Source organism: Anolis sagrei, chromosome 11, assembly GCF_037176765.1.
Source record: "Anolis sagrei isolate rAnoSag1 chromosome 11, rAnoSag1.mat, whole genome shotgun sequence".
NCBI lineage: Eukaryota > Metazoa > Chordata > Lepidosauria > Squamata > Dactyloidae > Anolis > Anolis sagrei.
In genome coordinates, this window is record NC_090031.1 from 15,859,737 (window position 1) to 15,880,874 (window position 21,138).

General features: G+C 43.5%; 2 protein-coding genes across 2 annotated transcripts; one reads left to right on the forward strand and one right to left on the reverse strand.

Annotated features, from left to right (window-relative positions):
* Nucleotides 1-265: 265 nt before the first annotated feature.
* ANAPC2 (anaphase promoting complex subunit 2) lies at nt 266-15,243 on the reverse strand. The gene is made up of 13 exons (XM_060757231.2): nt 15,160-15,243; nt 12,609-13,252; nt 9,713-9,845; nt 8,571-8,745; nt 8,325-8,444; nt 6,707-6,824; nt 5,340-5,521; nt 3,758-3,896; nt 3,440-3,515; nt 3,122-3,325; nt 2,762-2,891; nt 1,560-1,795; nt 266-855 (listed from the first exon to the last, which is right to left on the reverse strand). Exons 1-13 carry the CDS (start codon nt 15,223-15,225, stop codon nt 643-645), a joined length of 2,436 nt encoding a protein of 811 aa, XP_060613214.2. The 5' UTR covers nt 15,226-15,243; the 3' UTR covers nt 266-642.
* Nucleotides 15,244-15,298: 55 nt separating this feature from the next.
* Nucleotides 15,299-19,483, forward strand: SSNA1 (SS nuclear autoantigen 1). The gene is made up of 3 exons (XM_060757233.2): nt 15,299-15,400; nt 18,538-18,737; nt 19,278-19,483. Exons 1-3 carry the CDS (start codon nt 15,349-15,351, stop codon nt 19,386-19,388), a joined length of 363 nt encoding a protein of 120 aa, XP_060613216.1. The 5' UTR covers nt 15,299-15,348; the 3' UTR covers nt 19,389-19,483.
* The last annotated feature ends 1,655 nt before the right edge of the window (nt 19,484-21,138 follow it).

Consider the following 21,138-nt stretch of genomic DNA (forward strand, 5'->3'; position numbering starts at 1 on the left):
ACTTAAGGCCATCCAGTCCAACTCCCTTCACCATGGTAAGAAAACGTAATCAAAGCCCTCCTGACAACAAGCCATCCGGCCATAGATATAGATAGCTATGATTCACATGCACACATATAGTATCCTAGATTTGAAAGGGACCCCTGAAGAAGGACAATTATATGTTGCATGTTCCTGAGTAGGCAAACCAGACAATCTCCACATCAAACAACAAGAAATACTGTTTACTCACAAACATAAAGAAATTACATATATTAGAAACCAACACTTTCTTATTACTTTATTTTCCAAATCACCAGATTGGGCCACAGCAATGCGTGGCAGGGGACGGCTAGTGAGAGAAATAAAGAAGCAAGTCTCTTGTTTTAGAGAGAAAAATGGGGGAAATACTACTAATAATAAAGGCTCCACTGCGATTCATGGGACAAAATGCAAGGCATTGTATTGTAAACAAAGACAACCAAAGAAGCAGATGCTTTGTGCAATAAGGCCCACTTTTTGACAACACCGTCCTTCCCGTGTCCAGTTGCCTTGAGAGGGCCTGCTCCCCATATCTGAGCTGCTGAGCCCATTGGGTTGCACCATGGCACCACTGGCGAGCCAATGAGCCTTCCTCTCCCACAAAGAGAGGGAGGTCCTTGCTCAGGTGCCGCTCTTGGGCAAGCGGTAGACGCCCCCCGAGTAGATGAGCTGCTGGTCCCGGACCTTCTTCTGCAGGAAGCCCTGGAGCTCCTGGAGGTCGGGCTCCGTAACCATGGGGCCCGTCATGACAAAGAGCTTGAGCATGCTGTGGATACGCTCCAGCGGGAGGCTCTCTAGGTTGGTCAGCATGGCCTGGATGTAGGTCCAGAATACCTGCCACAACAAAAGCAGACGGAGGGAAGTGGCTCCCATGATAGAATAGCTCTTAATTTTTCAACCAGAACGTATAAATGAAAGATAGGAGACAGGATAGGAGCCATGAAAACACACAAGAGGTGGAAAAATTCCTTCCTTGGGAAATGCCATACCTTTCGGACAGCGGAAGCCCAGTTCTGGCCTGGCCAGATTCCTCCTGGGGACTGTTTATTTTCTTTATTTATTTACAACATTTCTCTGGGTACTCAGAGTGGCTTACAAGATATATATATATACACAATATAATATATTATTGGCATAACACAGTATCAGTATTATATATTACTATATTGTACTATACCATTATACTTTAATGTTATTAGTAATATTACAATTAATATAAAATATATAATTATAATATTATATTACTATATTGTATTACATTATATTTATTATTTATTTATTTAAAACACTTATATTCCGCCCTTCACACCCCAAAGGGGACTGAGAGCGGAGCACAACATATACATGGCAAATATTCAATGCCTGGGTACAATACATAAACATTAAAAAACAATTATCTAAATATTAAAATACACCATTTAAAATAACACAATTTAAATTATAATATAAATATTATATGAATATACAATATATTATATTATTAGCACATGCACACACACACACACATCCCACTTCAAGCAGCCAATTGGAGGGCTTACCTGCAGCTCCTCTTCCTTTTGGTCGGCTTGGGAGGCGGTGGCGGAGTCCCCCTCCTCGTCGCTGTCAATCAGGACCACCTTCTCGGCCCGGTCCTTCTGCTGCTCCTCAACGACTGTGAAGGTGCCAGAGGGATCCTCCCGCAGCACCCCCTGCTGCACCCACAGGGTCATCTTGCGCCGCAGGGGGGCCGCTGGCACCTTCAACACCTCACTCAGCTCCTCCAGGGTCCAGGTCTCTGGGGGGGACATAGCAGAAATGGGGCCGGAGGCAAGGAAGACAAAGCACACCAGTTAATAAGAACTATTATTATTATTATTACTACTATTATTACTACTATTATTACTATTATTATTATTATTATTATTATTATTGGGCCAGGGAACAGTTCCACGTTGTCTCCTGCATGTGTCATCAGCTGGGGACCCCTTCCCCCAGCACCAACTGCTACTTTGGGCAAGAGTGAAGAGGGAGCGGGCCAGGGGACAGTTCTATCTTGTTGCCTGTGCTATGCTAATAATATAATATAATGTAATGTAATATAACATATTGTATATACATATAATATTTATAATATGATAATGTAGTGCAATATAATACTACTAATAATAATATATTATAATTATATACTTATATTTATATTACATGTAATATTACTAATAATATTACAATATAATGGTACAGTACAACATAGTAATATACAATACTGATATTGTACTATGTTAATAATATAATATATTGTATGTATATATACCTTGTAAGCTGCTCTGAGTCCCCTTCGGGGTGAGAAGGGCGGCATATAAATGTCATAAATAAATAAATAAAAGTACAATATAGTAATATATAATATACTGATATTGTACTATGCCAATAATATAATATATATTGTGTGTGTGTGTGTGTGTGTGTGTGTGTATCTTGTAAGCCACTCTGAGTCCCTTTGGGGTGAGAAGGGCAGCATATAAATGTAGCAAATAAATAAATAAATACATACATAATATTATTAATACCCCACCACCATCTCCCCAAAGGGGACTCGTAGCGGCTAACATGAGGCCAAGCCCAAACTTACAATACAATAAAAGTTACATTCTAGCAAAGCCCCTTCCCAGCCCGCTTTCCCATTATCCCCCCCTTCACACACATACACACACATACATGCAGCTCCACACTCAGGGGTCACCCTGCTCCGCTGCAGACTCACCCTTGCTTTGGAAGTGCAGTATGATGGCGGCATGGACAGATGAGACGGAGAGGGCCAGGGTCCGGTCTGCCAACTCCACCTCCAGGTTCACCAAGCCCAAATGGGGCTTCCAGTTCAAGGTCCGCATGGCCTGTGATGGAATGAATAGACCGAGATTCAGGTGAAGGGGACATTCAGCAACCCACGCTTCACGCTACAGGACCCAGTTGCCTCAGGAGCTGATGCCATGGGAGACACTGTGTTCAATGCAGACATGGCACACACACTCTGTTGCCACTGTACACTCCTGGAACTCAGGATAGGGGAACCAAAAAGGTGGGGAGCAGAGAAGACTTTCCAGAGGCCAAGGGGCCACCTCACCTTGAGCTTCTCGTACTTCTTGGAGTAGGCCTCCATGGCCTCCTTGATCTCTTCTGGCAGCTCCAGCTTCTCCTCCTTCAGTGGCGGCCAGAACTCGCTGGACAAAATGGTGGCCGTGAGGTCGAAGAGGGGCCTCTCCTCCTCCGGGAGCTTCTGCTCCTCGTCCCGGATGTTGGCATTGATGCGTCGAGAGTCGGCCATGTCCTTGGGTGCAAGGAGACCCCTTTCACCACCACCTCTCCAGGAGCCAGACAGAAGACCTCCCCTGACTCATAGCAAGTTGTTTACTTTCACCGAAGCCAAGAGGAGACCACTTACTTTTAACATGACTTCGCAATAATGCATCTGGGCCTCCCCAAAACGCAGCTTCATCAGTTCGACGTTTCGGATTTCTCTGAAGAAGAGAGAAAACAAGAGCCTTGTGTAAGAAGAGGAGCACTTGGCCCAGACTGGCCCCTCTGCCAGTCTCCATGCCCCTCTGTTTTTCCCAACTTCAGGGAACCCAAGTGCGCTCCAAGAAGACTCTTTGAACTCTTTGGTCCTTCCGTTTCTAGGGCCAAAGGAGAAGCATGAGGAAGGCCCCCATACCAGGCCCTGAGAGAAGCAACTGCTGCTCTTCCTCCTCCTCTTCCTCACCTCTCTGTGCTGTAAGAGAATTGGTGCAAAAGCCGGTCGGCCAGCAGATTGCGGTACTCATTGATGAGGTCTTTGCTGCCATAGATGCTGACCAGAAGGCTGATGATGTCTGAAGAGCGGCGCTTGGAACTCAACTTGCCTACAAAAGAAAGGGAAGCGATGGGGGAAATAGACAATGGCAATAGAGGGAATCATAGAGTTGGAAGAGACCTCGTGGGCCATCCAGTCCAATCCCCCGCCAAAAAGCAGGAAAATTGCATTCAAAGCATCCCCGATAGATGGCCATCCAACCTCTGTTTAAAAGCCTCCATAGAAGGAGCCTCCACCACACTCCGGGGCAGAGAGATCCACTGCTGAACAGCTCTCACAGTCAGGAAGTTCTTCCTAATGTTCAGATGGAATCTCCTTTCCTGTAGTTTGAAGCCATTGTTCCGCGTCCTAGTCTCCAGGGCAGCAGAAAACAAGCTTGCTTCCTCCTCCCTATTTATTGCATTTATTTATTTATTTATTTACGACATTTATATTCTGCCCTTCTCAACCCGAAGGGGACTCGGAGTGGCTTACAAGATATATATACATACAATATATTATATTATTAGCATAGCACAATATCAGTAATATATATTACTATATTGTACTATACCATTATATTGTTATATTATTAGTAATATTATATATAATATAAAATATATAATAATAATATATTATTAGTAGTATTATATTGTATTACATTATAATATTATAAATATATGTATATACAATATATTACATTACATTATATTATATTGTATTATATTATAAGCATAGTACAGGAGACAAGGTAGAACTGTCTTCTGGCCCCCTCTCTCTTCACTCTGGCCCAGAGCAGCAGTTGGTGCTGGGAGGGGTTCCCAACTGATGACAGATGCAGGAGACAAGATAGAACTGTCTTGTCATATAAATGGCCATCATGACTCCTCTCAGCCTTCTCTTCTTCAGGCTAAACATGCCCAGCTCTTTAAGTTGCTCCTCATAGGGCTTGTTCTCCAGACCCTTGATCATTTTAGTAGCCCTCCTCCGGACACATTCCAGCTTGTCAACATCTCCCTTCAATTGTGGTGCCCAGAATTAGACACAGTGTGATTCCAGATGTGGTCTAACCAAGGCGGAATAGAGGGGTAGCATAGCTTCCCTGGATCTAGACACTATACTATCTAGACCCTTAGGCTGAAACTGCTCCCCACCCCTGTACCCCAAAATGACTGCAGGTGCCTTAGACCGGAATGGGGACCACACACATTTTTTTGCAATGAGCATTTAAAAGACCTAGTTTATTCCACACCAATGAACCCAAATACTTTGCCAAGGCAGAATGTAAACATCCCAAATCCCCATCGCTTCTGAAGGTGTTCCTGCACTCCTGGATGTACTGAGTTTAGCTCTGCCAACCTGTCAAGGACAGCCCCTGGGTATCCATCGGCCCTCCTGCCCAGAATGCCAAAGGGGTCATCTTCGCCATACCCTCTTCCCAAGCCCCTCTGTGTCAGAGATCCTTGGCGGTCCAGCTGAAGGCCCTCCACAGCCCAGAGGAGAAGAAGCTCACCTGGGTCGGCATCGACAGGGTCTGGCACCCAGTCCTCTGGATCTGAGGCATCGTCCTCACTCTCCTGGCCATTTTCCAGGGTCACTGGGTCGGCCTTGGAGAGTTCGCTGGCCAAGTCGCTGGACCCTTCGGCATCCCCTGTGAGGCCAGCCACAATCTGTCGCACTGTATCTTCCCTGGTTCTGTGGGGAAAGTGAGGCAACTACCGTGTATACTTGGGAATAAGCCGAGGCACCTAATTTTACCACAAAAAACTAGGAAAACGTACTGACTCGAGTATAAGGTGAGGGTGGAAAATGCAGCAGCTACTGGTCAATTTCAAAATAAAAACAGATACCAATAAAATGATATTAACTGAGGCATCAATAGGTTAAATGTTTTTGAATCTATATAAATAAAAATGTAATGTTTGTTTGTGGGATTAACATAACTCAAAAACCACTGGACAAATTGACATGAAATTTGGACACAATACACCTATCTGGCCAACGAGTGACCATCTCTCATAAAAGCACTGAAAAACACAGCAGAATGTATGCACAATACACACACAAAACCACATATTCACACAAAAACACATATATACACATATACACAAATATATATACACACACATATACATATATACATACACACACACACACACACACACACACATATATACACACAAAATACATATACACAGACTGGGCCACAGCAACGCGTGGCAGGGGACAGCTTATCTTAAACTGTAATTTAAGATAAGACTGCCCAACTCTGATTAAACCAATATTCCAACCCTCTTCAATGTAAATGTGCTTACGTATCCTTCCAAAAATAATAGAGTAAAATAATAAATGTAATAATAATAATAATAATAATAATAATAATAATAATAATAATAATAATAATAATAGAGTAAAACAATGGAAATGCAAGAACAGTAATAAAAGTGTAAAATAACAAATGTAATAATAACAGAGTAAAATGATAAATGTGATAATAACAATAGAGTACAATGATAAATGTAATAATAACAACAATAAAGTAAAATAATAAATTTAATAATAATAGAGTAGAATAAGAAATATCATAATAATAATAACAGTAAAATAATAAATAACCTTGACTCAAGTATAAGTCGAGGGGGACTTTTTCAGTCTAAAAAAAGGACTGAAAAACTAGGCTTACATTCGAGTTATCTACAATAGTTGTAGACCATAACCAACTCTGTAAGGAACTTACATTAATGTCACTCAAAGTCTTATGTTGCTCCACTGAAAGTGAATACTAGGCACAAAGTGAATACTAGGCACAAAGCCTAGCATTCACTGAGGCCCACAGTGACTGCAATGGGGCCAAGGGCCTGCCACTCAATCTCTGCTCACCGCAAGTACTTCCTGATGGGTTCGCAGGCCACCTCCAGGATCACCATGGAAGGGTCCAGTTCCCGGAGGGCTTTGATGGCGGAGATGTAGAGGGTGATGATGTCAGACGTGCTCACCCCTAAGGCAAGAACAGAAGGAGCTCTAATCCTTGGCTCTGGAAACCACAGCTACCCAGAAGGGACAGAAATTTGGGCGGTGGAGCAGCACAGGGGCTGAGCTTCTACATTAGTTGGGTTAACCAAACTTCTGTTGGGTGAGTGGGCTTAATAACAAAAGACTCTCACCATAAATGTAACTTTTTAGCAGCAGAGTGACCAATAGCCCAAAGTGATCAAAGAACAAAAACACAGAGACCAATGTTATCTATTCCATCTGAGGCGTTTTAATCCTGCCTCCTGGCAACGCTCAGTGATACGGTTTTTGTCAGCAAGGAACATGCCTGCTGCAGAAATTCATCGACAGATTTGTGAAGTGTACGGTGAAACTGTTATGAGTGAAAGCAAAGTGCGTAAGTGGGTACGACAATTCAAAGATGGCCGTGACAATGTTCATGATGAGGATCGCTCCGGTCGCCCTTCTTTGATTACAGACGATTTGGTGGCTCCAGTTGAAGCGAGGATTCGTGAAGAGGGTATTTTAAAATTGGTTCAGAGGTATGATAAGTGTTTGAACAAACTTGGCAACTATGTCAAAAAATAGAGCCAAGTATGTACTTTCTACAAATAAATTTACTTTTTTGAAATAAACTTTCGTTGGGTACTTCTGTTCCAACAGACCTTACTTAAAAAATACCTCTCGTATATAATATATATCATAAAATCCTAGAGTTGGAAGAGACCTCAGAGACCATCTAGTCCAGCCCCCTTTGTCCAGGGAGGAAGGCATCATCCAAATTCCCCTGACATATGGCCATGACAAACCTCTCAACCTCTGCCACAGATGGGGGTGAAACATACTGGAGAGAATGCTTATGGAACATGGCCAGCCAGCCCGGAAAACTCACAGCAACCCAGTGATTCTGGCCTTGACAGCCTTCGACAACACACTGGCCATGATATGGTTGAGAGAAAGAGTAGATACATAGATATGGTTGATATATCATAGAATCCTGGAATTGGAAGAGATGTCAAAGGCCATCCAGTCCAACCATCTTTGGCCATAAAAAGGCACTATCCAACCCGTCTTGACAGATGGCCATCCAGCCATAGATAGAAGGCTGTATATATGACTGAGAAAGAAATAGATATGTTTGACACACACACATATCAAAAGAATCCTAAAGTTGGAAGAGACCCCCAGGGTTGTCCAGTCCAACCCCCTTCGACTATAAAGGACTTCAAAACACTCCCAAGAGAAGGCCATCCAGCCTCTGCTTAAAAACCTTGAGATCAGACTCCAAGGAAGCATATTTCACTGTGGAACAGCTCTGACCATCAACAAACAAGCCTGCTCCCTCCTCCCTATGACTTCCCCTCACATCTCAGGTCAACACTGAGCCCCATAAGGGAACTCTGCTTCTCCATCTTGAGCCTCCTGCCAAGCAGGCGATCCCAAGGTGAGAAAAGGAGCAGGAACATCCCTGCCCGGCAGCATCCAAGCTTGGCTTCAAAACACCAACCGGGATGGAGGAGCCGTGTTTCCAGGGCACTTTTCAGGGAGCTGAGGAGCTGCTGCCGCTGGCTGGTCCTCTCCAGGCAGTACTTCAGGTCTTCCACTGCTGGTTTCGACTCTGGGAAGTCTGCAGTCCGCACAAGGAGAGGAAGGCATGAGTGAGAGAGGGGGACACATACACATTCCTTCCTGCCTGCTCCCTTGGTAGAGGTGGCATGGGGAAAAGAGGGGCAGTCCAGAACCCTTGCCTCACCTCGGATGATACTAAAGAGCTCCTCTATGCGCATGCTGGCGTACTGGCGGTAGAAGAACATCTGGACATGGCAGCGCCAGCGCTCGAAGGTGTGGTTGGCTTCAGGGCTGGGAGAGGTGCCGCTGTCACTCTGGAGGAAGACCTGGCTGAGCCAGCCAATCACCTTCTCAATCCACTGGGTGAGGGCAACAGAGGAGAGGGGGCGTGTTTAAGGCTGGGTAAGGCAAGGAGAGAGATGGAGCATCTGCACGGGAAGAGGGCATTTGGGGACCAGCAGACAAAGCAGAATAGAAATAAAGCATAATATACTTTATTCGTATTCTGCTCTGTCTCCCCGAGGGGACTCAAAGCGGATTACAGAATAAATTTTATGGCAAACATTCAATGCCATTATACAATTAACAACAAAGACAGACAGTACACAGACAGAGGCAAAGGCTTCCCCCTTTCCGTCTCCAGAATAATAATAATAATAATAATAATAATAATAATACTTTATTTATACCCCACTACCATCTCCTCAAGAGACTCAGTACAGCTTACATAAAGCCAAGCCCACAGTACATCAGTAAACAAAAGCAATAACAAAAACAATCAATACAAAATAATTAATATAAATCACATAAACAAAAAATAAACAGTAACAGTAACACACAAGCATTTAAAAAACCTATGGCAGGGGCAAATGTAATAATTTAAAATTAAAAAAATAATGCTGGGTACGAACAAGGTAGGATATAACTGGGATAGGGTTTTTTTCAAAGAGAGATGAGGGAACGCATCTGGGGGCTGTGCTCAACTCCAGCCACTTCTTTCATTTTCCATCCCAATGAGCCTGTTGTCCGTGGACGTCTTCTTGATCAAATTACCAGCATGTTTGCATGGGCGCCTTTTACCTCCCTGCCAAAGTAGTACCTACTGATCTACTCACATTGCTGTTTTAGAACTGCTAGGTGAGCAGAAAGTTGGGCTGACGGTGGGAGCTCACCCCACCCCCGGCTTGAACTGCCAACCTTCCAGTTAGCAAGATTTTCTGTAGCTGGTTGTTTAACCTGCTGTGCTAACTGTGGCCACCTATTTCTGGATGTGGCACAGGCTGTACATGGAATTAGGGAGATATATGTCCACCGTCTGGGCCTCACCTCATGGAACTCGCTGAGGAAGGATCGCTCGTACTCCCCTCGGCACCTCCGCTCCATCCGCTCCTCAATCATCTGGTGCAGGATGCTAGTGACGGCGTCTGCACTGACCAACTCCAGTAGATTAAGCCTCTGGCTGAAAGAAAAAGAAAAGTGAGGGGGAAATGTTGTGATTCAACATTCTCAAGAAGACTCCCCCAACCAAATCTGACAAGGAGACACAGACCCCACAGCCATAAATCCACATGCCCCTGAATGGAATTTTAAACAAACCAAGCGCTGTAGACAAGGGTGGGAGCGAGCCCACAACAACTCCCAACACGCCCCAGGATAGCATTTATTCAGCAAGGGATGATGGGAGCCCAATACACTTGGACATCCATGACACCCACCACAGATATCATACAATCTTTTTCTCTTATTTAAAAATTGGACCAATCCTGTCATCCCTTTCTGAAATGTGCCACTGATGAACTATAAACAGGTCAATGTCTATGGTCATGTTCCAACAGCCACCCTTCTTCTTCTCAGTGTTACACGTGTGCTTCTGGAGTCTCCAATGCCCAAAATTAACTAGGTATTTTAATTACAAATTGTGAGTAAAGCACTGAAAGGGTTAAATGGATGCATTGATTCAGCAAAAGCTGTAGTTCAATATAAGAAGGTATGCCTGTAGCTTAGTAGGCCTCAGTGTTAGTTCACCTCAGTATGTGAGAGGCCACAGTCTGAGAGAGACCTCAGTGTGAGAGGGTCTCAGAGGGAGAAAGGGCTCAGTGTGAGGTAGGCTTCAGTGTTTGTAAGTCTCAGTTTGAGATGGCCTGGTATGAGAAGACACCGCAGGTTGAAGGCCTCGTGTATCTTGTCTCCTGCATATGCCATCACTTGGGGACCCCTCCCCCCCAAGCACCAACTGCCGCTCTGGGCCAGAGTGAAGGGGGGGGGCAGGGGACAGTTCCACCTTGTCTCCTGTGCTATTGTAATAATATAATATAATATAATATAACATATATTGTATATACATATAATTGGAGCCCCCGGTGGCACAGTGGGTTAAAGCACTGAGCTGCTGAGCTTGTTGATCAAAAGGTCGCAGGTTCGACTCCGAGGAGCGGCGTGAGCTTCCACTGTCAGCCCTAGCTTCTGCCAACCTAGCAGTTCAAAAACATGCAACTGTGAGTAGATCAATAGGTACCGCTCTGGCGGGAAGGTAACGGCACTCCATGCAGACCTTGGAGGTGTCTACAGACAACGCTGGCTCTTCGGCTTAGAAATGGAGATGAGAACCACACCCCAGAGTCAGACATGACTGGACTTAATGTCAGGGGACTACCTTTACCTTTTATATACATATAATATTTATAATATTACTAGCCGTCCCCTGCCACGTGTTGCTGTGGCCCACATGGGGGCTCTGTGTGGGAGGTTTGGCCCAATTCCATCGATGGTGGGGTTCAGAATGCTTTGTGATTGTAGGTGAACTATAAATCCCAGCAACTACAACTTCCAAATGTCAAGATTCTATTTTCCCCAAAGTCCACCAGTGTTCACATTTGGGCATATTGAGTATTTGTGTAGAGTTTGGTCCAGATCCATCATTGTTTGAGTCCACAGTGATCTCTGGATGTAGGTGAACTACAGCTCCAAAACCAAAGGACACTGCCCACCAAACCCTTCCAGTATTTTTTGTTGGTCATGGGAGAACTCTGTGCCATGTTTGGTTCAATTCCATCGTTGGTGGGTTCAGAATGTTATTTGATTGTAGGTGATCTCTAAATCCCAGCAACTACAACTACCAAATGACAAAATCATTTTTTTTAGTGAAGGACATACATTGGGTTGTTAGGTGTATGTTGTCCAAATTTGATGTCAATTCCCCCAGTGGTTTTTGAGTTCTGTTAATCCCACAAACGAATATTACATTTTTATTTATACAGATAATGTAATGCAATATAATAGTAATAATAATAATAATAATAATATGATATTATAATTATATATTTATATTACATGTAATATTATTAATAATATTACAGTATAATTGATATAGTACAAATAGCAATACTTAAAACTGGTATTGTACTATGCTAATAATATATTGTATGTATATATACCTTGTAAGCCGCTCTGAGTCCCCTTCAGGGTGAGAAGGGCGGCATATAAATGTCGCAAATAAATAAATAAATAAATAAATAAATAAATAAAAACCCAGCGTGAAGGCTGTCATGTATAAAGCTACAGTGTGAAGCTCCACTGTGAAGATTGAATGTTGTGTTATGGAAACCTTGTTTTTATAAATAGTGCAATCATATTATTTTGCTATAAAGAAAACCCTCCTATGGAAGAGAAAACATTGGTCTGTGTGTTTTTGTTCCTTTTTGTCACTTTTGGCAACTGGTGCTGGGTCACACTGCTGCTAATAAGTTTTTCTCCTGTACATTTATGAGGAGGGTCTTTTGTTAATAAGCCCCCTTGCCCAACAAAAGACTCCTAAAGACTCCCAGTATCAAAGCATGACTAGAGGACAACTACAACCTTCTGGTGACAATCAGAAATGGAAAGGAAGAAGGAACGGGTGTAGAACACAGAAGTCTACAAGCAAAGAGAACTGGACATACAGGCTGGGAATTATGGTTAATATTCCTTCCATTTGATGCTTGGGGAGACTAGTTGTTGCTCTTGGATCCTTTATCAAGCATACCTTCCCCTTCTGGCGACTTTCAGACATGTCAGAAAACAGCTCCCCCATTTTCTTAACAATTATCCACCAACTAGGAAAGCTGAAGGAAAGAGCAGCATGGAGGTCAAATCTCACAAGAGGACCCCCAGGCCCCCTTTCATCCCTAAGTCCCCTTCACTCCATCATCAGACCCCCCTCCCAAAAGCAGACAATTGTACTTACAGAATACTGTTGAGTTGCTGGAAGTGCTCCACAGCTGTTACGCACCAGCAGCGCTCCCTCTGACACCCGCACCCGGCGCACTGGCTTCCTTTTCTGGCAGGCTCTCCCAAGATCTCCTCCTCCTCCTCACTTTCTGCCTGGTGGTCCTCACTCATGCCGCTCTCCCCCTCGGACATCCTGGGCTCCCGACTCCTCTTCCGCCACATGTAAATCTTGAAGCTGCGGCCATAGAACTGCCGAACCATCTCCCCGAAGCTATGAGGGGTGCTGAAGAAGAGGACGGCCCGAAGCAGGCTGTGTACCTTGGCCCTGAGCGGCTGGGCGCCCGTCCCGAGGAGCAAGCCCTCCTGTGTCCAGCCCTCCATCATGGTCAGGCTGCGCAGGTAGGGTTCCAGCCGGCGCCAGAGGAGGGAAAAAGCATCCAGGATCAGGAGGGAGCACTGAGCCTCTTCGGCCGTGTTCTCGTGCTGGGACACGCCGCTCCAAAACTCGGGGGAGATGCGCGCCTGCAGATCCATCTGCAGTACCTCCAGGAACCACTCCTCCAGCGCTGAATGCAGGCCATGGGCCTTCAGCACCTCTACCGCTGCGTGAAGGTCCCGCTCCGATGGGATGTCTGCCGGCTCCGACTCTGGCACCAGCGCCTGGGAAACCACAAGAGGCAGACTTAATGGAGAAAGCTTTGAAGACTGAGCCAGAGGTGCAAGGCATGAGGCGTCCCTTGCTATCTCTTTTAGCCATTCTATGTTGTTGTAGGTTTTAAAGGGTCATTTGTATTGTTTATAGCCTTTTGAGTCACTTTGAGGCCCCTTTCATTCATACAGCCAAATGAAATCCCACATTATCTGTTTTGAACTGGGATATATGTCAGTGTGGATTCTGATGTTTCAGCTCAAATCAGATATGTCATCAGTTGGGAACCCCTCCCCCAGCACTAACTGCTGCTCTGGACCAGAGTGAAGAGAGATGGGACCAGGGGACAGTTCCATCTTGTCTCCTGCATATGTCATCAGTTGGGGATCCCCCCCCCCCCCCCGCAACAACTGCTGCTCTGGGCCATAGTGAAGGGGGGGGGGCATGGGACAGTTCCATCTTGTCTCCTGTGCTATGCTAATAATATAAAATAGTATAATATAATATAATATATTGTATATACATATAATATTTATAATATTATAATGTAATGCAATATAATACTACCACTAATAATAATATAATATTATAAATATAAATATATATTTATATTATATGTAATATTACTAATAATATTACAATATAATGGTATAGTACAATAAAGTAATATTTAATACTGATATTATACTATGCTAATAATATAATATATTGTATGTAACTTGTAAGTCGCTCTGAGTCCCCTTCGGGATGAGAAGGACAGCATTAAAATGCCATAAATAAATAAATAAATAAATAAATATTCTGCCTTGATATTCTGGATTATATGACTGTGTGGAAAGGCCCTGAGTCTTGTTAAGAGAAGAAAGCGGGACGTATAACATTATTAACAACTACAACAATAACAACAGCACATGCCCCGTCAGAGACAGAAAGTTCACAAAGGAGTGGGAAGAAGAAAGGACAGCTACAGCCCATGTTGGTGCAGCAGATGGGCTGCACTGCTGAACTTGCTGACCGAAAAGTGGTTCGAATAGCGAGGTGAGCTCCGCTGTTAGCTCTAGCTTCTGCTAACCTAGCAGTTAGAAAATATGCAAATGTGAGTAGATCAATAGGTACCGCTTCAGCAGTCATGCTGACCACACGATCTGGGAGGCATCTACAGACAACGCCAGTTCTTTGGTTTAGAAACTGAGATGAGCACCACTCCCCAGAATCGGACATGACTAGACTTAACGCCAAGGGGAAACGTTTACCTTTACTTTATACATACATATAGACAAACAAACACACATATATGTCTTGTTATACATACACACACCCATATATATCAGTGGTTCCCAACCTTTTCTTGACCAGAGACTACTTTGGCCAGGTAGCACTCTCCAACATTAGTACCAAAAGGGTTACGAATCAGTTTTTGGTCAATTTTAGATTCAGTTTGGTTATCTGGGGTGCTGAATCAGAAAATTGTATTGGATAGACCACATCAGCTCTAGTTTCTGATACAGAACATACGGCATCCAGTAGTCGCCATCTGCTCGCTCACATATTTAAACCATATTTAACTAGCCTCGGAACTATTAGAGGGTTTTGCGAGACCAGTTGCTCCCGTTGCAACAGTGTAGTAATGGTGAGGCTGTGGACCATATTTTAGGTCTTGCGGACCACTAGTGGTCCACGGACCACAGGTTGGGAACCACTGCTATACATGACCCATGAGATGTCTTCCAACTCTATGATTCTATATAATAATAAATACAATATAATGTATTATATACCACACAATAAAACATAACATAATATATTCCATACTATAGAACAGGCATGGGCAAACTTGAGCCCATGCCTGCCCGACCCTTCACGTGTCACCTGAGGCCAGTTCACACGTGACCCCCGCTCCCCCCGTGGCTGCTCGTACCAGGCCCAGGGCGGCGGGCGGGACCAGGCCCGTGCTGAGGGCGCGCCAGGCGGCGGGAAAGGCCATCCCGGCGGAGGCGGAGGAGGCGGGCTCCGTTCTGAGGCGGCGGCCGTTGAGCGGAGAAGAGGAGGCGGAGCTCTCCGCGGCGGGAGGGAGGAAGGAAGGAAGGCGAGCCCGCGGAGACGGAGGATGACCCAGCAAGGGGCCGCCCTGCAGAGCTACAACAACGAGCTGGTCAAATGTGCGTCGCTCAGGCTTCGGCCGGAAGTGTAGGCCTCGCGTTGCTATGGAGACGCGGCCTACTGTGGCCGGCGTCGCAGAGAGACCTTTGGGGCCTTTTCGGGTCGGGGCTCGGAGTCAGAAAGCGGGGACACGTGGGGAGAAAAGGGAAGGAGAGGGGTTTGGGGTGCCTCCGCACTATTAAGGGGTGAAAACGCTTCAACTGTGGCGTCCCTTCTCCCGCGTGGGCTCCTGGGAAATGTAGTTTGGGGCCTAGAACAGCGCGAACACTTTGTTTATCCAGTGACGTCATGACCCCGCCTTCCTTTCGCCTCCAATAGAAATTCGAGGCGGGTGGCACAACACAGGGCAAAGGCAGATAGATAGATTTCATTAGATAGATAAATTAAATTGATTGATAGATGGATTAGATAAATAGAGTGATAGAGTAGATTAGATAGATAGATTAGAGAAACAGATTAGATAAATTAGACAGATTTGATTGATTGATTGATTGATTGATTGATCGATCGATCCATGGATTAGATAGATAAAATGATAGGTAGATTGATAGATTGATCAGATAGATAGATAGACAGAGAGATAGATAGATTAGAGAGATAGATTACATAAATTAGACAGATTAGTTTAATCAATAGATGGATTAAATAGATAGAATGATAGGTAGGTAGATAGATTAGTTTGATAGATTGGATAGATAGATCAAAGAGACAGATTAGATAAATTAGACAGATTAGATTGATTGATAGATGGATTAGATAGAATGATCAATAGATTAGATTGATAGATCAGTTAGAGAGATTTTTTAGATACATTAGACAAATTAGATTGATTGATGGATTAGGTAGATAGATTAGATTGATAAAACTAGATAGCTAGATCAGATAGACAGATTAGATAAATTAGACAGATTAGTGTCATTGATAGATGGATTAGATAGATAGAATGATAGGTAGGTAGGTAGATAGATTAGATTGGATAGATAGATCAGATAGACCAGAAAGATAGAGAGATAGATTAGATAAATTAGATGGATAGATAGATTAGATTGATAGATTAGATAGCTAGATCAGATAGATAGACAGATTAATTAGACAGATTAGTGTCATTGATTGATGTAGATAGATAGAATGATAGGTAGGTAGGTAGATTAGATTGATAGATTGGATAGATAGATCAGATAGACCAGAAAGATAGAGCGATAGATAAATTAGATGGATAGATAGAATAATAGATAGATTAGATTGATTGATAGATAGATTAGATAGATCAGATAGATTAGAGAGATAGATTAGATAAATTAGACAGATTGGTTGATTGATTGATTAGTTGGATTGATAGATGGATTAGCTAGAGGAGATGATTAGATAGATGAGATTGATTTATTAGATAGATGAATTGATAGATACATAGATGATAGGTTGATTGATTAGATATATAATAACAACAATAATAATCTTTATTTATATCCCACCCCATCTCCCCAAAAGAATTCGGGTTATCTTACAGCATAAATAAATACAATAAGTAATATATACAAAATAAATAACAAATCAGCGAAAAAGGGAAAACAAAAAAAATAGACAAATTAAACAATAAACCGTAAAAAAATAAATTAAAACACAGTGGTTCCAATAAGTTAAATACAAGCCAAAATATCCTAATCAGCATATATCCATAACACTAAAACAAAGACCTCGTCCACTTTATTTATTTTTTACGACATTTATATGCCGCCCTTCTCACCCAGAAGGGGACTCAGAGCGGCTTACAAGATATATATACATACAATATATTATATTATTAGCATAGTACAATATCAGTATTATATATTACTATATTGTACTATACCATTATATTGCAATATTATTATTAATATTACATGTAATATAAAACATATAATTTTAATATTGTATTATTAGTAGTAGTATTATATTGTATTACATTGTAATATTATAAATATATGTATATACTATTATATTATATTATACCTATTATTAGTATAGCCTGGAGACAAGGTGGAACTGCCTTCCTGCCCCCCCCCCTTCCACTGGCCCAGAGCAGCAGTTAATTAAAAGGTATTAACCTAATCATTTTCAAAGTCCTTCTTTCAAAGTCCTCCGAACATATTCCCCCCTACGAACCATCAAGATTACTAAGATCGTCTGGAGGGGCCCTGCTCTCGGCCCCACCGGCCTCACAAGCACGGCTGGTGGGAACGAGGGCCTTCTCGGTAGTGGCCCCGCGACTCTGGAACTCTCTCCCGCCAGAGGTTAGAACCGCCCCAACAATCCTGACATTCAGGAAACAGGCGAAGTCGTGGTTATGGAGACAGGCTTTCGAAGAATGAGACAATGATCTGGATGGAAGACGGTGTATATTCGATTTTAGTATGACGACTGACCACTGTAGTTTTAAATATATGTGCTTTTTAAATGTTTTATTGTAATGTGTATTTTGATATTTTACCGATTGTATGTGTTTTTATGGTTGGAAACCGGGCTGAGTCCCTCTTATGAGGTGAGAAGCTCGGTATATAAAACTTTGAAATAAATAAATAATAAATAATTCTTAAAAGTCGTGAGAGTGGCTGCTTGTCTGATCTCCTTGGGGAGAGCACTCCAGAGCCGGAGCGGGGCTCTGTTGAGAGGGCCTTTTCCCTCGTTCCCACCAACCTCACTTGCGACGGGGATGGGATCGAGAGGAGGCCCCCCTCCAGCTTATCTTAAAGCCCAAACGGGTTCATAAAGGGGGATGCGGACATGTAAATAGGGACAACTCAAACCGAAAATTGAGAAACAATTACACGCAAAATATGAAAATTAGAGGAACCAAAGGGTGGGGGGACAGCTTGGAAAGGCACTTCCATGCAGTGTGGACACAACCTTCTTTTGAAGCATCACCTACGGCAGCAGGAAGGATTCACTGTCGGTTTCCCATCCAAGTCCAACCAGGGTGGACCCTGCTTAGCTCCCAAGAGCAATGGGATCTGGTGCCTTTGGGTGTATTTCAGGGCCTTGGCCTTCTCCAAGTGGCCCCTGATTGAGACAAAGGGGCTGGAGTCCCTTAAATGGGCCCATTGGCCATAGTTTGGAGACCCCTGACCTATGCTTTTGCCCTTTCCTTCCATCCTTCTAGGCATCGAGGACCTGTGCCTGAAGCGGGAGGAGCTGTCCAAGCAGATACGTCAGGAGGAGGAGGAGAAGGGCAGGCTCCAGGGCGAGATCCGCACCCTGACCGAGCGCCTGGCCCGCGTCAACGAGAACCTGGCCCGCAAGATGGCCTCCCGCAACGAGTTCGATAAGACCATCGCCGAGACTGAAGCCGCCTACATGAAGGTGCGGGGAATGAGGGGGATGGGGGCTTCTGCTAGGGATCTACACTGCTATATAATCCAGTTTCTGAATTCAGATTATCTAGTTTGAGCTGGGTTATATGAGGCTGTACTGTTGGAAATAGCAACCTATCAATCATCTATCTATCTATCTATCTATCTGATATATCTTATCTATCTAATAAATCAATCTTATCTATCTAATTATCAATCTATCTAATCCATCTATCAATCTATCTAATCCATCTATCAATCTATCTAATCCATCTATCAATCAAATTGTCTAATTTATCTAATCAATCTGATCAATCTATCTGATCTATCTATCTATCTTATCTATCATTCTATCCATCTATCAATCAATCTAATATGTCTAATTTATTAATTTATGTATGTAATTGCTTATTGCATTGTGTATTGGTTTGCAGTTTTCTTTAACTCTTTGTTGTGGGAGGGGCTGCAGACTAAGACTCCATTTTAGATGTTTGTCTAGCCGTAGCCCAAAAAAACAGACATAAAAATGCAATCCTTTCCTGCTTCCCAGATCCTGGAAAGTTCCCAGACGTTGCTCAGTGTCCTGCGGAAGGAGGCAGGGAACCTCAGCCGTGCCACGGGAGCCACGGAATCCAAACCCCCCGCAGCGAAGGACAACTGAAGGGTTGGTCTCCAATCCCTCTGACTCTGGGCTCTTCTCGGGGAGGTGTTTCATAGGCAAAGTAATGTATAATAAAGAGGATTTTGTTTTCCGAAGGCTCCCGTACTTTGTTGGACCACCAAAGTTTATTTTCTGTCCCAGCTGGAAAGGATGATGACTGCAGTAACCTGCCAAGGAGCCGACATGACTCCTGGGCAGGCAAACACAGAATATATAGAGCTTTAAACAATGAAAGGATAATATTATTACGAATGGATCCCATAGAGCCACCCCATTGTCAAAAAGTTTGGTGATATTGGCTTATATGATAAGATCTTGGATCCTTTTCTGGGACGGGGAATGGCTTTGTGGGGAGAAGCGGCGACATCCCCTTCCCCTCTCAGTTTCTCCACCATAGACATCCCAGTGTCTCTCTCCATTGGTGTGGAATTTGCATGACCCAGCCAACTGCCTCTTCTGTAACCCTTTTCTATTCTTTTCTATGGCACACAAAAGACAGAGGAATTGATCAGCAACTGAACATACTAGAGAGGTTTTGGGAGAATTCGCCATGATTTATAGTTGTAGGTACTGGGATGTATAGTTCAACTGCAATCTAAGAGCTTTCTGAACTCCACCAATGATGGACCTGGAAGTAACTTGGCACTCAGAGCCTCCATGACCAACAAAAAATACTGGAAGTCTTTGGGGTAATTCACCTTGATTTGGGGGAGTTGTAGTTCACCTACATCTAGAGAGCTCTGTGAACCCAAACACCGATTGGTCTGGACAAAACTTGGGACACAGACCTGATATGCCGAATTTTGATTACTGGAGGGATTTGGCGGGAACTAACATTAATTTCTGTGAGTTGTAGTTCACCTACATCCAGAGAGCACTGTGAACCCAAACAAGGATAGATATGGACCAAACTTGGCATGCAAACCCAATATACCCATATTTGAATACTGGTGGGTTTTGAGGGGGATTGGTCCAGACATTTTGGAGTTGTAGGTACTGGGATTTATAGTTCACCTGCAATCAATGAGCACTGTGAACTCCACCCAAAATTGACCAAACTTGGCGCACAGAGCCCCCATGACCAGCAAAAAAACACTGAAGGTCTTTGGGGTAATTCAACTTGATTTGGGGGAGTTGTAGTTCACCTACATCTAGAGAGCACTGTGAACCCAAACACCGATGGGTCTGGACCAAACTTGGCACACAGACCTGATATACCAAATATTGATTACTGGAGGGGTTTGGGGGGAGCTGACATTAATTTCTGTGAGCTGTAGTTCACCTACAACCAGGGAAACTGTGACTCCCACAGATGATGGACCTGGATCAAACTTGGCACACAGAACCCCCATGACTAACTCAACCTACTGGAGGGGTTTGAGGGGACTGACTCACCATGGTGGGAATTGTAGTTCACCCTACAGCCAGAGAGCACACAGAACCCCATCAATGATGCATCTAGAGCAAACTTGCCCAACATAACAAACTGTAAGTACTGATGGAGTTTTTCGGGGTTAACCTGGCATGATGGGAGTTGTAGGTCACCCACAATCTTATGCATTGTGTACAATTATAAAATTTAGTTTTTCAAATAACCTGGGCAATGCTGGGGACCCAAGCTAGCGTTATAGTAAATATTTATATATATATATTTATTTACAACATTTATATGCCGCCCTTCTCACCTTCAAGAGGACTCAGAGCAGCTTACAAGCAGCACATATACATACAATATATTATATTATTAGCA

Coding starts and splice junctions, on each gene's coding strand:
- SSNA1 (XM_060757233.2), top strand. CDS start 15,349: ATGACCCAGCAAGGGGCCGCCCTGCAGAGCTACAACAACGAGCTGGTC. Junction 15,401..18,537: donor CAACAACGAGCTGGTCAAAT/GTGCGTCGCTCA, acceptor CCATCCTTCTAG/GCATCGAGGACCTGTGCCTG. Junction 18,738..19,277: donor CTGAAGCCGCCTACATGAAG/GTGCGGGGAATG, acceptor CCTGCTTCCCAG/ATCCTGGAAAGTTCCCAGAC.
- ANAPC2 (XM_060757231.2), bottom strand. CDS start 15,225: ATGGCCTTTCCCGCCGCCTGGCGCGCCCTCAGCACGGGCCTGGTCCCG. Junction 3,897..5,339: donor CCCTGTCGATGCCGACCCAG/GTGAGCTTCTTC, acceptor TTTCTTTTGTAG/GCAAGTTGAGTTCCAAGCGC. Junction 3,326..3,439: donor ATTGCGAAGTCATGTTAAAA/GTAAGTGGTCTC, acceptor CTTGCACCCAAG/GACATGGCCGACTCTCGACG.